The sequence below is a fragment of the Pseudophryne corroboree genome, chromosome 5 (genome assembly GCF_028390025.1).
Source record: "Pseudophryne corroboree isolate aPseCor3 chromosome 5, aPseCor3.hap2, whole genome shotgun sequence".
NCBI lineage: Eukaryota > Metazoa > Chordata > Amphibia > Anura > Myobatrachidae > Pseudophryne > Pseudophryne corroboree.
The window spans coordinates 342,427,639-342,446,519 of record NC_086448.1 but is presented as its reverse complement, the minus strand read 5'-3'; the positions used below and the strand labels follow the sequence as shown (position 1 = coordinate 342,446,519).

The window sequence follows — 18,881 nt, the reverse complement described above, 5'->3', positions numbered from 1 at the left end:
ATTCAGCAGCATCTGCTTACCCTGAAAAGAGGCCTTATAAAGCAGGTGCTGTCCACGCCCCACTCAGACCTCACAGACTGTGAGCACAAAAACCAGCACCGGATCCCCTGCCGTGCACAGAGCCTATAACCACTGCACAGCAAAAGACCCGAACCGGAGTATCAGCTGCGCTCACGTTACACCACTAGCACTTGTCTCCCGGTTGCCATGACGACGTGGCAGCACAGGGCAGGAGACCCTAACAGTACCCCCCCTCTGACGAGGGGTCAAAGAACCCCTACCACCGGGTTTATCAGGGAACTGCGAGAAGAAAGAGCGTATCAGTCTGGGGGCATGAAGATCACAACTGCGCACCCACGACCGCTCCTCCGGGCCATACCCCTTCCAGTGCACCAAAAATGACAGCCGACCCCGAACCACCTTGGAGTCAAGAATCCTTTCAACAACAAACTCCCTCTGGCCACGTATCAGAAGAGGGGAAGGTCTTCCACTGGAAGAAGGATTACTAATCGCCCGTTTTAAAAGGGAACAATGAAATGTTTTATTGATACCCAAAGAACGGGGCAGATCTAACTGAAATGCCACCGGATTGATAACCCTGGTGATCTTATAAGGGCCGATGAACCGGGGCCCTAACTTATGAGATGGCTGTCTCAACTTCAAATTCTTGGTAGACAACCAGACGAAGTCTCCTAATTTGAAGCTGCAGGGTCTTTTCCGCTTATCAAAAACCCTTTTGGTCACTAATGACACAGACACAAGGGCTTTCTTCACTTTCCGCCAAATACCTCTAAGGACCGAAACCACAGAGGAACCACCAGGCGTGGAGTCCAGGGGGTCAAAAGAATTGGCCTTAGGATGATGCCCATACACACAAAGGAAGGGAGAGATCCCTGTAGCAGAGTGAGCCGCGTTGTTATAGGCAAACTCCGCCATGGACAGATGAGCAACCCAGTCAGTCTGACACTTGGAGACATAACACCTGAGGAACTGCTCCAAGGACTGGTTCACCCTTTCAGTCTGCCCATTAGACTGCGGATGGTAGCCTGACGACAAGCTGACAGAAATCTGGAGATCGGAACAAAATGCCCTCCAGAATTTGGCCACAAACTGGGATCCGCGGTCAGAGACCACATCAAGTGGCAACCCGTGGAGACGCACAACATGCAGCATAAATAATTCAGACAGGCGTCTGGCTGATGGCAGCCCAACCAGTGGAACGAAGTGCGCCATCTTCGAAAACCTGTCAACGACAACCCAGATGGCTGTCATCCCCGAGGATTTGGGCAAGTCCACCACAAAATCCATTGAAATGTGGGTCCATGGCTTAGATGGGATAGAGAGTGGATGTAATGGGCCAACAGGAACCCCTCTAGGAGTCTTATTTCGGGCACAGATGTCACATGCCCGAACCCACTGATCCACATCCTTAGCCACCGAGGGCCACCACACCGCCCTAGATAGCAACTCCCGAGTTCTGGCAATACCCGGGTGACCTGCCGACTTCTTGGCATGGAATTCCAGGAACACTCGCTGTCTTAACCTAGGAGGCACAAACAAAAGACCTACCGGAAGGTCTGGAGGAGCCTGCTCCTGTGCTCTAAGGACTAATGATAAGAGGTCCTGGGTAATGCCCACTTTAATACATGATGGGGAAACAATGGGCAACGGCTCCTCGGTGGTCTCCTGGATTGGAGCAAAACTCCGCGAGAGCGCATCAGCCTTGATGTTTTTTGACCCAGGGCGATATGTTATCAAAAAATTAAAGCGAGCAAAAAACAAAGCCCATCGTGCCTGCCTGGCATTGAGACGCTTCGCTGACTCTAAATATGCCAGATTCTTATGGTCAGTGAGAATTGAGACCACAAACTTAGCCCCCTCAAGCCAGTGTCTCCACTCCTCGAGTGCATCCTTAATAGCCAACAATTCCCGGTTACCCACGTCATAATTCATCTCGGCAGGCGAAAATTTACGGGAAAAGTAAGCACAGGGATGAAGGCGATTATCAGACACTCCCATCTGAGAAAGCACTGCCCCAATACCCATCTCAGAGGCATCCACCTCCACCACAAAAGGACGCTCTGGATCTGGGTGTCGCAGCACCTTGGCCGAAACAAATGCCCTTTTGAGACGGGCAAAAGCCGCTTTAGCCTCACAAGACCAGTGAGCAACATCCGCCCCTTTCTTAGTGAGTGCCACCAAGGGCGCCACTATAGACGAAAATCCAGCGATAAATCGTCTATAAAAATTCGCAAAGCCCAGGAAACGCTGAAGCGCCTTCAAACTAGTGGGCTGCACCCAATCCAGGACTGCCTGTACCTTGGAACCCTCCATTTGGAAACCTTCTGGGGAGATAATATATCCTAGAAATGCGATTTGCTGAACTTCAAATTCGCACTTCTCCAGCTTCGCCCCAAGCCGGTGGTCTCTGAGTTTCTGGAGGACTAAGCGTACATGCTTCCGATGTTCCTCCAGGGAATGGGAGAAGATTAGGATGTCATCTAAGTATACAACTAAGAATCTATCCAAATATTCCCTGAGCACATCATTCATGAAATCCTGGAAGACTGCCGGGGCATTACAGAGCCCAAAAGGCATCACCAAATATTCATAATGCCCTGAGTGGGTATTAAAGGCAGTCTTCCATTCATCCCCCTCTCTTATTCGGATTAGATTGTACGCACCGCGTAGGTCAATCTTAGAAAAAATGGTGGCAGTACGAAGCTGGTCAAACAAGACCGAAATGAGAGGCAGTGGGTATGAGTTTTTAATCGTGATACGGTTCAATTCCCTGAAGTCGATGCAGGGTCGCAACGAACCGTCCTTTTTACCCACGAAGAAGAACCCCGACCCAACTGGAGACTGTGAAGGTCTGATAAATCCCTTAGCCAAGTTCTCCTGAATGTACTCTGCCATAGCCTGAGTCTCAGGACGTGACAGGGAGTACAACCTGCTCTTGGGAAGCTTAGCATTTGGCAACAAATCAATGGCACAGTCATAGGGGCGATGGGGAGGTAGTACCTCTGCAACTTTTTTGGAGAACACGTCCGCAAAATCTACATAACACCCTGGCAATCCTGGCAAACTTAGCTGCGAGAGCCTGACTGGAAGGCTCAAGCAACTCCTGAAACAATCAGTACCCCAATTAAGAATCTCCCCAGAGACCCAGTCAAATTGAGGATTGTGGGCCCTTAACCAGGGTAACCCCAACACCAATGGGGCAAAAGTACAGACAGTCACATAAAAGGACAATTTTTCAGAGTGTGTGGCTCCAATAAACAAAGAAATCTGGCTAGTGCAAGAGGTAATTTTACCTTGGGATAATGGTTCCCCGTTTAACCCACAAATCTCAATTTCCGATGCCAAGGGTACTAAGGGAACAGAGTGTTTCAGGGCGAATTGGCGGTCCATAAAAACCCCGTCAGCCCCACTGTCCACAAAGGCCTCAGTCTTGACAGTTTGACCGAGGATCTTCAAGGTCACCGGAATGATAAAAGTCTTCTTGGGAAATTCTGACTTCTGGCCTGACAGGATATTTCCCATCACCCTCAGGCCCTGAAGTTTTCCGGCTTTTCTGGGCATGATACTACCACATGACCTTTATTCCCACAGTACAAACACAACCCCTGCTGTCTCCTCCGCGTCTTCTCACGCGAGGAGAGGCGGGTAGCCCCAATCTGCATAGGCTCCTCAGAAAATTCCTCAGAGTCTGAGGTTCCCTTGGGAAGGAAGGAAATCTCAGTCTCCCTTTCAAGCCTACGCTCTCTCAGCCGTCTATCCACCCGGATGGATAACTGCATGAGCTGATCCAAGCTATCAGGCAAGGGATATTGTACCAGTTGGTCCTTTATCTGGTTAGAAAGACCTCTTCGGTACTGGTGTCTCAGGGCTGGGTCATTCCACTGGGTATCATGGGCCAACCTCCGAAACTCCGTACAGTAAACCTCAACTGGCCTTCGCCCTTGCTTAAGGATCGAAATCTGAGCCTCGGCTGAGGCCGTCTTGTCAGGGTCATCATACAACATGCCCAGTGCCGTAAAAAAAGCATCAACACTTTTAAGCGACGGACAGTCAGGCTGCAACCCATATGCCCAGACCTGTGGGTCTCCTTGTAGCAAGGAAATCACTATGCCCACCCGCTGAATCTCTGACCCAGAAGACTGAGGCCTAAGCCGGAAGTATAGCTTGCAGCTCTCCTTGAAACAAAAGAACTGCGAGCGATCTCCAGAAAAACGATCCGGGAGATTTACTTTCGGCTCCTTAACCCCTGCAGGTGCTGCTGCTGCGGGAGCTCCGCCAGCAGCCTGGGAGGTGTGCATTTTAATGGACAAATCATTAAATTGTCGAGTCAGGACCTGCACCTGATCGACCACCTGTTGCAACGTATTTTGAGGGGTATGCTCCATATTCCCACAAAATTTCAACAGGAGTATTAGGCTGCTGAATATGTTATGCACACCAGTGCCTGCAGGAAAGTACTGGTGTCAGAACTGTTATGCACTCCAGTGTCTGCAGGAATGTACTGGTGTTTGAACTGTTATGCAAAACAGATGGACTCACAGACAAACTGGGGGATATGACATAATGTACACAGAAGGTGATAGGGTAACAAAATACACACAAAGTGAACAGAGAAGCCCAGAGGCTAAGGAACTGGGTATCTCCCTTGTATTAGAACTGCTCAGATGGAAAAGCAAGATGTTGTGTTTTAATATGTAGAGAACCCGAAATGCTGTTGCTAAGGGCAACAGCAAAACCCTAAAGGGTTACCAACGGGTGTGGCAGTAAACTCCTTGGTCAGAGATGGAATGATAGACACAAGGAGAATCTCCACAATCCTAATTCTCACTTGCAGTGCACAGGTTTTAGCTTACTGCCACTAAACTGACCCCTGACACCTAGCACAGTGAGACAGGATTAGACAGGCAAGTCTTAGAATACAGCCGCAAACTTGCTAAGAACCCCAGCAAGCTAAACGACTGACTCCAGTCTTACTGCTAGGTCTGGATTGGCAGAGTGTAATACCAAATCCCCAGGCCTATTTGCAGTAAGCAACAAACAAATACAAAGCTACACAGTACTGGCTAACTTTCATGAACTGACTAACCAACAAAGATTCAGCAGCATCTGCTTACCCTGAAAAGAGGCCTTATAAAGCAGGTGCTGTCCACGCCCCACTCAGACCTCACAGACTGTGAGCACAAAAACCAGCACCGGATCCCCTGCCGTGCACAGAGCCTATAACCACTGCACAGCAAAAGACCCGAACCGGAGTATCAGCTGCGCTCAGGTTACACCACTAGCACTTGTCTCCCGGTTGCCATGACGACGTGGCAGCACAGGGCAGGAGACCCTAACATTTTATAACATTCATCATCTTATGTGATAGAGAAGAAGACTAGCAGTAGTTCAGATCAATTGGAAGTGAAAACTAGAGGTTAGCAATGAACTTGTGGATATATCCTACAGTTTTGCAGATTATAAAATACGTAAAATCACTCTGCGCATACTCAGAAAAGAGATCATAGGCACATATAGCCACGCCGATTTGTATGACCTGTTATTTATGCATCTGCAGAGGTGGGGAAGGGAGGGAAGATACGTTCTTATGTATTCTGAGTACGGGTTTGGTATGATATACCGCCGCACGGGATGCCGATTGTCAGTATACCGACATCGGCATCCCGAGCAGTGGAATTCCGGCAGGGGGGCGAGCACAACGAAGCCCCTTTTGGGCTCGCTGTACTCACCATGCTGCGCTCACCACGCTGTGGGCTCGGTGGCACTGGTTCTGTTCTCCTGCTATGGTTGTCATGGGCATCCATAGAGGTGGAATCACCTACCTCACCGGTATACCGGTGGCGGTATGGTGCCCCCGTTGGGATCCTGGCTTTAGTATTGTGACAGCCAGGATCCCGACGAGTTTTAGTCTGTGCACTACTTGGCTTCTATGACCTTTGCTTTCCTAAACATTGTGCTCATTACACTTAAGCAAACTTGTTATAACAAGAACAGTAATGTTATTGATGATGTCAATTTCAAATAATTTTATTTTTATACATTTATTTTAGACTTACTTTGAAAGAAATTGCCGCTCTGAAGATTGTCCTGCAGACTTGCATCTAAAGGGAAAGCTGCTGCTATCAAGGTGAGTGTGTGCTTATTTTCAATCTTCTCATAATGTTCTATTTGAATCAAACGAGTGAACATGGCACCTGCTAAATTCCCCTGAGTGCAACCACTCCCTTGTCTACCCTGCACAATGCCTAGGTGCCGTTAGGACTCAACTATGTCATACTACAGGATATGGAGCAAAAGGCACAGAGCTAGGCAAGGTGCATCCAACCCAGGGGAGAGAATCCCAACATTTATGAAAAAGTTAGACATAGTCATTGGAGTATTACTGATTTAAAAGAGGATGTGGCAATTTTATTTGCCCTGTTTGTAAGTTGATTGTGTAAATATAATTTCCTCCACAATAAGCCAAATAATGACAGGAAGAAATCATATATTATCATTGGGGAACGGGCCTCTAGACTGCTTTGAAGTTATACGTTGAAGTGCCACTGTGTCGGGAAAGCTGCCGATCTCTGTACAGAATGAGAAAAGTAGGATCAGCCAAGTAGTATCATGATCGCGAGTTTCTTATATGTAACCCCTTGTGATTGCATAGGGTTCTGTAGTATTTCATGGTGGAATGCGTAGGGTTTTTTGACACTCCAGCAAAGCATTAGCTAGCAGTTTCAGTGATGATGACATTGTTATGCTATATATATACACATGCCTACAATGAGCAAGCAAAACAGATGGAAAGGCAAACAGTAGTGAAAAAGGGGTTATAAATAATACAAAACACAAAATATATACACCATTAAGTAGCATATACAATTTTTTATGTGAAAAAAACTTTCAATATTTAATCATTTTAATTTTAACATGGAAAGAAGTTATATTTACAAGTCTTCTATACCAGCGTATTCATCCATGCCAATTGCTGGTGTTGTGATTTCATCAAAGACGTGCAAATTGCATGTGAAAACGTATTGTGCGTATTTTTGCATGCACTTGATATGCAGTGCTGAACTGAAGTGGTAGTAAGTAGAACTTCTAAACTTGATGTGGTGTCATCTTCCTGCATTTTTTTACATTTCTTTTTATTTATTATGAAGTTTAAATAGGGGCAGCCATAAAGCTATACTGTACCTCTTAAATGACATATACTGTATGTGGATCGGGTGGTATTCATTTTCTCTCTACACAGAGAAAATGGACCACGTCTGTGTAGAGAGAAAATGATGTGAACGCATCTGTACTGTACCTGGCTAGCTCGACTTCCCCATTCCGCCTCCCCAGATATAAGGAGTTACAAGTCAGGGAACCACAAAAATGCAAGAATACACATTTTTGTGCGCATACCTAGAACATAAAGTGTATTATACACTTTTAAAAAGGACATGTGTCCAACTCTAAATGAGCCCCATCATGTTTAATATTTTTACTCTTGTAGTACTTGTATTTATTTTAATGTACTACTTAACATTAAGATTGTCATTACAAAGCAGATTGCTTATCAAAATAAATAAATAAATCACTACGTTTGTCAAAAAGCATTTATCATTAAGCTCTATTACAAAGGAACATCATTTATACATGACGATGTAATAGAGTGCTGCATACAGTAGAAAGCTGTTTGTTTTTTGATGAAGTAGACAAATATAAGAGTCATTGATTGAAGCTTATCATCTCCCCAGTGAATATCAACACTATTTGAAATGTATTATTTTCTTTGTTAATAAGGACTTGATGTAAGCTCAGAGTGAATAGGCAGCAATAAGTCAAAGAATATTAATATCTGTGTCACGTTAAATCTTAAACGAAAATAAGTCCGTTAAATATGTTCTGAATATGCAATGCGACAAGGACGCACCAGGGGACTGCGCTGATTCATTTGATATGTGACACTTGTGTATCTGTGTGCGACTGAGTCTCTGAATCTGTATACGACACAAGTTCCGTTGTGCTATGTATACAGACTCAGTCGCCCTCAGATATACAAGTGTCAGTTTAATCAGCACAGTCTCTTTGTGCATCACAGAGCGACTAAAACACCTTATTGGGCGAAAAAGGAGCTTGGCCCAAGCAGAGCGGCATGAGACCTGACGGCTCAGGAAGTAGGAAATCAAGTTCACATGAACTCTAAGTCTCCGATTACGGCAGAGTGCTAAATAATTCTCCCAATTCTATTTCTGTTCGTTTCACTGGTTCAGGGGCTCAGTTTTAACAAAATGTATAATTTATTGTGTGGAGTGCCTGTGTGTTATTAGTTATGCTTGCTCAAGTGTGTAATTACGACACAACAGCCCTGATTTGTGAATATTAAAAGTGACAAAGTTTCACCCATTGATAATTTCTGGATGGTCAGGATTGGGTGAGTAGATACAGAGCAGGCCTTATTTTGTCCCAATTATGTTGGAAGTAATGGAAATTTGAATTCCCACTTCTAGGAATGACTCCCCAAATCAAATGATAAGTAGTCCAACTGCTGACACACTGGGGGTCATTCAGGGAGACCAAAATACTGATTTTCGATACTTTGTACATACGCAGGACCCATTCTGCACGTGCGCGAATGGGTCATGCGGCATAGGACGTGGGGCGGCATTAGACCGTCATTGATTTACAGTCTGATGCCGTTTCGAGGGCAGGGAAGGGGCGATGATGGGCCCCATTTAGAAAAATGGTGTGTCATCGCCATTTAGGGAGTGGGAAAAGGACAGGGATCTCTGTAGTAAGACAGAGATTTCCTAGCTTTGTGACGGGCAGCTTGCGCGGCACCATGGGTGCCATATGCCACTCGATGGTGGGTGCTTTGATCCGATGCTGCGTCCTCGGATGCAGCTCATATCACTAGTGCAGCAGGAGGCGTCTTCATGTAATTGACGCCTCCTGCTGTATTTACATACAACGCTATCGCTGGGGCTTCCAAGGAAGAAGCATTGATAACAAATCTAAATGACCCCCGCTAAGCTTAAACATAAAACAACCATCGTTTCTTTCTATTAATCATTGTCCTGCCATCACTAGTCCCTAAAATTATATGAAAGGCGTTATTAAATGTATAACCCAACATTAGTAGAGCTGGGATTGGAACAAGGGCTGCAGTACTCTAGGGGCATGGCCGCATCATAATGGGGTAGTGATTATGGGGTAGTGATTATGCAGAAAACACCATTTTATTACCGAACGCAATTGTAGTTTCATATAAATAACTTAAAGAAAGATTTTTTTGCCATAGTCTTGTCTAGATTTATCTAATTGTCAGTCTAATGGTACCTATACACTTGTGCGATTGCCTTCGACGCGATATCAGCCCCGATTTCCCTTGAAGATCACCTTGAGACAAATCGCATCGAAAGTGCATTTTTAGTGCATTCGATGGCCATACAATCCTGCAATTTATCTCATGTCCCTTACGACCGGAAATCCGGTGGTATCGGATGATCGAATTCCAGCGCATCTCATGCTGCCCAAAAGCACACCAGATTTATCTGCCAGATTAAGAAAAATTTAAATAGAGGGCTGGCCTATAGGGGGGATATATAAACAAGCAGCCATTTTATAGTCTGTGCACTTCTGTTTGCTCTGTGACTAGAGAAGTTTGGTTTATATCCCGCTGCTCGTTCCACATTGCTAGTTACCGTGCACTGCTTTGTTCTGCTTGCATTACAAAGTGTTTCTATTTCTATAATAGACTGGCAAGAGTTTTGCAGGTACTGTAGATGGGAACAAAATAAAAACAGACAACATGTCGAAATTTGAAAACTGTTGACATACAGTTTTAAGCCTAAACCATATCTGTAGTAGGCCTGTACCCTAACCCTAGTATGTCTAAACCCTAACCCTAGTAGGTCTAAGCCCTAACCCTAGCATGGCTATACCTGAACTCCAGTATGCCTGTACCCTAACCCTAGTATGCCTATGCTAATACAGCAGCTGTTCACTATAGGATTTGGATACACATAATAATCTGTTCTATAATGCAGTATGTCCTGCCCCATTTTCCTGCCAATCCAGTGCACCATGCCAATTGCAAGCTATTAACCTACAAATAAGTCATACTGTAGCAGTCAACATTTTGCAAATGCCATCTAGAGGTCAGATGCATAGTGTGGTTGATGGTATCATCACAGCCCCTCCTCTGCTGCGCAAATCCGCGATCTGTGCAATCATCTGAGGGCGGGGGTGGTGCCATGATGACAAGTTTCACCCCGAATCATGCTCCCAGACCATCCACTTCACTAGGGAAGGAAGAGGACTTGGAAGCCTATTGTAACTTACTCTTAGGGCTACTAGGACAGCTCCCCCAAAAAAGGAGTTTAACAAGACGAGTAAGCAAGTACAACATAGATGTTTATGTGTCTTGTATTATAGATGTGTGTGCAATCAATTCCATTTTAGAATGGATGTTTTTTACATTGACCAAAGACTACTTTATTACATAGCAGTCACCATGATAGATGTATAGCAGATGCTAGAGCTGTATGGCATGTTCTGCATTTACAGCAGGACCTATAGTATACATAACAGCTATCCTCTTCTACACTTCAGTCTTCCTCAATGTTAGTCCTGAAAATGGAAAGGAATATCAGCATGCTTCACAGCAGTGCCAGTGCCCTTTCCCTCCCATTGTATGGATGAGTGACTGCTCCCAGGTGTCCTCTGTCTCACTCAGCGGACCAATTCCTCTTATGTATTGCAACCAATATCGGATTTGAATGTTTGACCATAGCTGAGTTTATCATGCTGCAAAAAGCAGCAGTACCCAAAGTAGGAGTGCAGCAAAGAAGGCTAATAAGATATTAGCATGCATAAAATGGGGAATTGATGCAAGGGACGAGAGTATTATACTCCCATTATATAAATCACTAGTGAGGCCGCATCTTAAATACTGTGTGCAATTTTGGGCACCATATTACAAAAAAGGATATCCTGGAGCTAGAAAAGGTTCAGAGGCGGGTGACCAAACTAATCAAGGGCATGGAGACGCTGGAATACGAGGAAAGGCTTGCAAGGCTAGGCATGTTTACATTGGAAAAGAGGAGAATAAGAGGGGATATAATCAACATCTACAAATATATAAGGGGTCAATACACAGAGCTTGGGAGGGACCTGTTTTCTATAAGATCAGCACAGAGAACACGTGGTCACTCGCTTAGGTTAGAGGAGAGGAGTTTCCACACATTGAGGCGAAAAAGTTTTTTTCACAGTAAGGACAATACGTGTTTGAAATTCCCTGCCTGAGAGAGTAGTAACAGCGGACTCAGTCAACACCTTTAAGAATGGGTTAGATAAATTCCTATTGGATAAAGATATTCAGGGTTATTGGTGGTCATTCCGACCCGATCGCTCGCTGCAGTTTGTCGCAGCGCAGCGATCAGGGTGGAACTGCGCCGGCGCCGCAGTGCGTCGGCGCATGGCAGCTTTCGTTGCCTAGCGATCGCCTCTGAGACAGAGGCGGTCGCTGGGCGGGAGGGGGCTGAATGGCGGCGTTAAGCCGCCGTTTAGGGGGAGCGGTCCGGCCAACACAGGCGTGGCCGGACCGTTGGGGGGGGCGGGCCGCGGCGGCCAGCGACAGCGACAATTAACTCCCGGCCAGCCGCAGGAGCTGCGCTGGCCGGGAGTTACTCCTCAAATACAAAGGCATCGACGCTGTGCGATGCTTTTGTATTTGTGCGGGGGGGCCGGCACTGACATGTGGGGCGGACTAGCCTTGTGCTGGGCGTCCCCCCGCATGTCAGGGTACATGATCGTAGCTGTGCTAAACTTAGCACAGCTACGATCAACTCGGAATGACCCCCATGGTGCGTAGGCACGCATTATAGTTAATATAACTAGTCCTAACATAAAAATAACTTGTCTTATTATAAGACTGCATAGGAGACCACAAATAGGTTGAACTGGATGGACAATTGTCTTTTTTCAACCTTAGTTACTATGTTACTATGTATGTTATCTTTTTATCTATAGTGCACTTTACAGGGTATTCCCATACATTGTTCTGTGAGTGTCTGTGATACAATCTCATACTGAGAAATGCCACTGAAGTCTAATGGACACAATTTACTTCTATACTCCCATGTTTTCAATCATGTTGTTCCAATACAAGTGGGGTGCTAACACCTGGCACATTACCTGATCAGTTATACTTAGTTTCAAAGTCAACTTATTTATTTTGCGCAAATAGTTAGTATTACGTCACATTGTAGGGTTGCCAGTACACATTATGCAACACAGTGCCCCCAGTTGACCCTATGACATATTATACCACCCGATCAGGGCTGGTGCTAGGGTGTTCGGCGCCCCCCTGCAAACTATAAATTTGCGCCCTCCCATACTTTACAAAGGGACAGCGCACATAATGCTTATACACATAATGCTCCCTGCAGTAGTGCCGCTTACACACGTAACGCCCCCTGTGGTAGTGCCACTTATACTTAACGCCCCCTGTAGTAGTGACACTTACACACGTAACGCCCCCCTGCAGTAGTGGCACTTACACATGTAACGCCCCCTGCAATAGTGATGCTTACACACGTGATGCCCCCTGTACCAGTGATGCTTACACACGTAATGCCCCCTGTACCAGTGACGCTTACACTCGTAATGCCCCCTGTACCAGTTACGCTTACACACGTAATGCCCCCTGTACCAGTGACGCTTACACTCGTAATGCCCCCTGTACCAGTGACGCTTACACACGTAATGCCCCCTGTACCAGTGACGCTTACACTCGTAATGCCCCCTGTACCAGTGACGCTTACACACGTAACACCCCCTGTACCAGTGACGCTTTCACGCGCAACACCCCCCGTACCAGTTACGCTTACACACGTAACGCCTCCTGTACCAGTGACGCTTCCAAACGATTTTAATGATAAAAAGTTCCACATAATTAGTTCCACACTTTTTATCATTGGAAAAACTGAAGGAGATCCATGTCTTTGTGACCAGAGGACCCAAAAAGATACTGTTTACGTGTATGCGTGACAGAAACTTAATGTAAGTTTTATCTGGTGTGTCATTTTGCCTGCTGTATTTTCAAGCTTAGAAGAGAGGACAGTGTGAAAGATACCTTTATGCGCACTCGTGAAAGAAACGGAATGTAAGTTCCAATCTAATGAGAAAAGAACACGAGCACTACAGCTTTTGAGGAAGATTGCACACACTCCTCTCTTCCAGTGGTGTCTATGTTTTATTTTATACTCAGGATCTTGCATATAAAGTTCCGCTACAGCGCGAGTTTCAAACTCTTTTTTCTTTGTTACCCAGAAATGCCCACTTCATGTCAATCTTCCTGCATTCGGCCGTGCGACTGGAATGTTCGTTACACTCTGTGCAAACCCACAATGCTCATTGTACCCGTACGACGCGCCTGTGCATTGCGGTGCATGCGCAGAAATGACGATTTTTAGCCAGATCACTGCGCTGCGAACAACGGCAGCTAGCGATCAACTCGGAATGACCCCCCTGTGTTCTTAGGCAAAATTGTGAGTGGCTGAGAAGCAACCTTACACATAAATGGTCTCAGGATGCTTTACTGTTGGCATGACACAGGACTGATGGTAGCGCTCACCTTTCCTTCTCCGGACAGGCGTTTTTCCAGAAAATGACTTTACTGCAGTCCTCAGCAGTCCAATCCCTGTACCTGTTGCAGAATATCAGTCTGTCCCTGATGTTTTTCCTGAAGAGAAGTGGCTTCTTTGCTGCCCTTCATGAAACCAGGCCATTCTCCAAAAGTCTTCCCCTCACTGTGCGTGCAGATGCACTCACACCTGCCTGCTGCCATTCCTGAGCAAGCTCTGGACTGGTGGTGCCCCGATCCTGCAGCTGAATCAAATTTAGAAGACGGTCCTGGCGCTTGCTGGATGTTCTAAAAGTCTTCTTCACAACTATTGAACCACGCACGTATTTCCTTGCAGGTAACCATGGTTAACAGAGGAAGAACAATGATTTCAAGCACCACCCTCCTTTTAAAGCTTCAATTCTGTTATTCTAACTTAATCAGCATGACAGAGTGATCTTCAGCCTTGTCCTTGTCAACACTCTCACCTGTGTTAACGAGAGAATCACTGACATGATGTCAGCTGCTCCTTTTGTAACAGGGCTGAAATGCAATGGAAATGATGTTTTTTGGGATTAAGCTCATTGTCATGGCAACGAATGACTTTGCAATTAATTGCAATTCATCTGATCACTCTTCATGACATTCTGAAATATGTGCAAATTGCCATCATAAAAACTCAGGCAGCAGACTTGCTAAGTTGAGTGAGGGTATGAATTCTAGATGGAATTGAGGGCTATGCTTATTTGTGCATGTGCAGAGATCCCAGACACCATACTTGAGTGTAACTCTTAATGGGCCCCAGAAGTGGGATCAGTACGAAATCCCGCTAGACGGGATCCCGGCAGTCGGAATACCGACACCGGAATCCCGACCAGCACAATCCCGACAGGGGTGGCGAGCGGAACGCAGACCCTTGCGGGCTCGCTGCACTCACCGCGCTGCGGGCACGGTGCCTCGCTACGCTCGGCACACTAATTTATTCTCCCTCTATGGGTGTCGTGGACACCCACGGAGGGAGAATATGTCGGGATTGTGCCGGTCGGGATTCCGGTGTCGGTATTCCGACCTCCGGGATTCCGTCTTGCAGGATCTTGACCGCATCCCCCAGAAGTTGCTGATCCTCCAAGGTCAGGTTACACATAGGAAATGTCATAATCATAAGCAATGCTTTTTATGCTCCAAAAGACTCAGGGGCAGATGTATTAACCTGGAGAAGGCATAAGGAAGTGATAAACCAGTGATAAGTGCAAGTTGGTAAACGCACCAGCCAATCAGCTCCAATATGTAAATTAACAGTTAGGAGCTGATTGGCTGGTGCCTTTATCACCTTGCACATATCACTGGTTTATCACTTTCTTATGCCTTCTCCAGGTTAATACATCTGCCACTCAATATTGCCTTGTGTATTCATGCAGGAGCTGGCAATTCATATTTCTCTGACGTCCTAAGTGGATGCTGGGACTCCGTAAGGACCATGGGGAATAGCGGCTCCGCAGGAGACTGGGCACAACTAAAAGAAAGCTTTAGATTACTGGTGTGCACTGGCTCCTCCCACTATGACCCTCCTCCAGACTTCAGTTAGAATCTTGTGCCCGGCTGAGCTGGATGCACACTAGGGGCTCTCCTGAGCTCCTAGAAAGAAAGTATATTTAGGTTTTTTATTTTACAGTGAGATCTGCTGGCAACAGACTCACTGCAGCGAGGGACTAAGGGGAGAAGAAGCGATCCTACCTAACTTGTGGTAGCTTGGGCTTCTTAGGCTACTGGACACCATTAGCTCCAGAGGGATTGACCACAGGACCCGACCTCGCTGTTCGGTCCCGGAGCCGCGCCGCCGGCCCCCTTACAGAGCCAGAAGCAAGAAGTGTTCCTGAAAATCGGCGGCAGAAGACTTCTGTCTTCAACAAGGTAGCGCACAGCACTGCAGCTGTGCGCCATTGCTCCTCATGCACACCTCACACTCCGGTCATTGATGGGTGCAGGGCGCTGGGGGGGGGGGCGCCCTGAGGGCAATATAAGACACCTTGGCTGGCAAATCTACACCATATATAGTCCCAGAGGCTATATAGGTGTAAAAATACCCCTGCCAGAATTCCAGAAAAAGCAGGAGAAGTCCGCCGGAAAAGGGGCGGGGCCATCTCCCTCAGCACACTGGCGCCATTTTTCCCTCACAGCTCCGCTGCAAGGAAGCTCCCTGGCACTCCCCTGCAGTCCTCAAGCTACAGAAGGGTAAAAAAGAGAGGGGGGGGCACAAAATTTAGGCGCAGTATATATAAAATAAGCAGCTATAAGGGAAAACACTCATTTATAGTGGGATCCCTGTGTTATATAGCGCTCTGGTGTGTGCTGGCATACTCTCTCTCTGTCTCCCCAAAGGGCTTTGTGGGGTCCTGTCCTCTGTCAGAGCATTCCCTGTGTGTATGCGGTGTGTCGGTACGGCTGTGTCGACATGTTTGATGAGGAGGCTTATGTGGAGGCGGAGCAGATGCCGATAAATGTGATGTCACCCCCTGCGGGGTCGACACCTGAGTGGATGGTGCTGTGGAAGGAATTACGCGACAGTATCGACTCCTTGCATAAAAGGTTTGACGACATACCAAATGTGGGACAGCCGGCTTCTCAGCCTGTGCCTGCCCAGGCGTCTCAAAAGCCATCAGGGGCTCTAAAACGCCCGCTACCTCAGATGGCAGACACAGATGTCGACGCGGATACTGACTCCAGTGTCGACGACGATGAGACTAATGTAACTTCCAGTAGGGCCACACGTTACATGATTGAGGCAATGAAAAATGTGTTGCACATTTCTGATGTTACCCCAGGTACCACAAAAAAGGGTATTATGTTTGGAGAGAAAAAACTACCAGTAGCTTTTCCTCCATCTGAGGAGTTAAATGAAGTGTGTAAAGAAGCGTGGGCTTCCCCTGATAAGAAACTGGTAATTTCTAAGAGGTTACTAATGGCGTACCCTTTCCCGCCAGAGGATAGGTCACGTTGGGAAACATCCCCTAGGGTGGATAAAGCGCTCACACGCTTGTCAAAGAAGGTGGCACTACCGTCTCCGGATACGGCCGCCCTGAAGGAATCTGCTGATAGAAAGCAGGAGGCTATCCTGAAGTCTATATATACACACACAGGTGTTATACTGAGACCAGCTATTGCTTCAGCATGGATGTGCAGTGCTGCAGCTGCGTGGTCAGATTCCCTGTCGGAAAATATTGATACCCCAGACAGGGACACTATATTGCTAACCGTAGAGCATATTAAAGACGCACTTTTATATATGAGGGATGCACAGAGGGATATTTGCCGGCTGGCATCTAAAATTAGTGCAATGTCCATTTCTGCCAGGAGAGGGTTATGGACTCGGCAGTGGACAGGAGATGCAGATTCTAAAAGGCATATGGAAGTTCTGCCTTATAAGGGTGAGGAGTTGTTCGGGGATGGTCTCTCGGACCTCGTTTCCACAGCAACAGCTGGGAAGTCTACATTTTTACCCCATGTTCCCTCACAGCCAAAGAAAGCACCGTATTATCAGGTACAGTCCTTTCGGCCCAATAGGGTCAAGCGGGTTAAGGGCGCGTCCTTTCTGCCCAGAGGCAGAGGTAGAGGGAAAAAGCTGCAGCATACAGCCAGTTCCCAGGAACAAAAGTCCTCCCCCGCTTCCTCTAAGTGCACAGCATGACGCTGGGGCTCCACAGGCGGAGCCAGGTACGGTGGGGGCCCGTCTCAAATATTTCAGCAATCAGTGGGCTCGCTCACGGGTGGATCCCTGGATATTTCAAGTAGTATCTCAGGGGTACAAGCTGGAATTCGAGACGTCTCCCCCCGCCGTTTCCTCAAATCTGCCTTACCAACCGCTCCCTCAGGCAGGGAGGCAGTGTTACAGGCAATTCACAAGCTGTATTCACAACAGGTGATAGTAAAGGTGCCCCTACTTCAACAAGGACGGGGTTACTATTCCACAATGTTTGTGGTACCGAAACCGGACGGTTCGGTGAGACCTATTTTAAATTTGAAATCCTTGAACACGTATATAAAGAAATTCAAGTTCAAGATGGAATCGCTCAGGGCGGTTATTGCAAGCCTGGACAAGGGAAATTACATGGTATCACTGGACATCACGGATGCTTACCTGCATGTCCCCATTTACCATCCTCACCAGGAGTACCTCAGATTTGTGGTACAGGATTGTCATTACCAATTCCAGACGTTGCCGTTCGGTCTATCCATGGCTCCGAGGGTCTTTACCAAGGTAATGGCCGAAATGATGATACTCCTTCGAAAGAAGGGAGTTTTAATTATCCCGTACTTGGACGATCTCCTGATAAAGGCGAGGTCCAGGGAGCAGTTGTTGGTCGGGGTAGCACTATCTCGGGAGGTGCTACAACAGCACGGCTGGATTCTAAATATTCCAAAGTCACAGCTGGTTCCTACGACACGTCTACTGTTCCTGGGAATGGTTCTGGACACAGAACAGAAAAAAGTGTTTCTCCCGGAGGAGAAGGCCAAGGAGCTGTCATCTCTAGTCAGAGGCCTCCTAAAACCAAAACAGGTGTCGGTGCATCACTGCACGCAGGTCCTGGGAAAGATGGTAGCTTCCTACGAAGCAATTCCATTCGGCAGGTTCCATGCAAGAACTTTTCAGTGGGACCTGTTGGACAAGTGGTCCGGATCGCATCTTCAGATGCATCGGCTGATAGCCCTGTCTCCAAGGACAAGGGTGTCTCTGCTGTGGTGGCTGCAGAGTGCTCATCTTCAAGAGGGCCGCAGGTTCGGCATACAGGACTGGGTCCTGGTGACCACGGATGCCAGCCTTCGAGGCTGGGGGGCAGTCACACAGGGAAGAAACTTCCAAGGACTATGGTCAAGTCAGGAGACTTCCCTGCACATAAATATTCTGGAACTAAGGGCCATTTACAGTGCCCTAAGTCAGGCAAAACCCCTGCTTCAAAACCAGCCGGTACTGATCCAGTCAGACAACATCACGGCGGTCGCCCATGTAAACCGACAGGCCGGCACGAGAAGCAGGACGGCGATGGCAGAAGCCACAAGGATTCTCCGATGGGCGGAAAATCACGTGTTAGCACTGTCAGCAGTGTTCATTCCGGGAGTGGACAACTGGGAAGCAGACTTCCTCAGCAGGCACGACCTCCACCCGGGAGAGTGGGGACTTCATCCAGAAGTCTTCCAAATGATTGTAAACCGTTGGGAAAGGCCACAGGTGGACATGATGGTGTCCCGCCTCAACAAAAAACTA

At 47.1% G+C, this 18,881-nt stretch overlaps 1 protein-coding gene across 1 annotated transcript in view; it reads left to right on the top strand.

Moving 5' to 3' along the window:
* The window catches only part of ITGA9 (integrin subunit alpha 9), an 838,556-nt gene that overhangs the window by 543,638 nt on the left and 276,037 nt on the right, over positions 1-18,881 (top strand). The window contains exon 17 of the mRNA XM_063922573.1: positions 6,072-6,148. Coding sequence (XP_063778643.1) covers positions 6,072-6,148 — 77 coding nt within the window. The remainder of the gene's footprint in view (positions 1-6,071; positions 6,149-18,881) is intronic.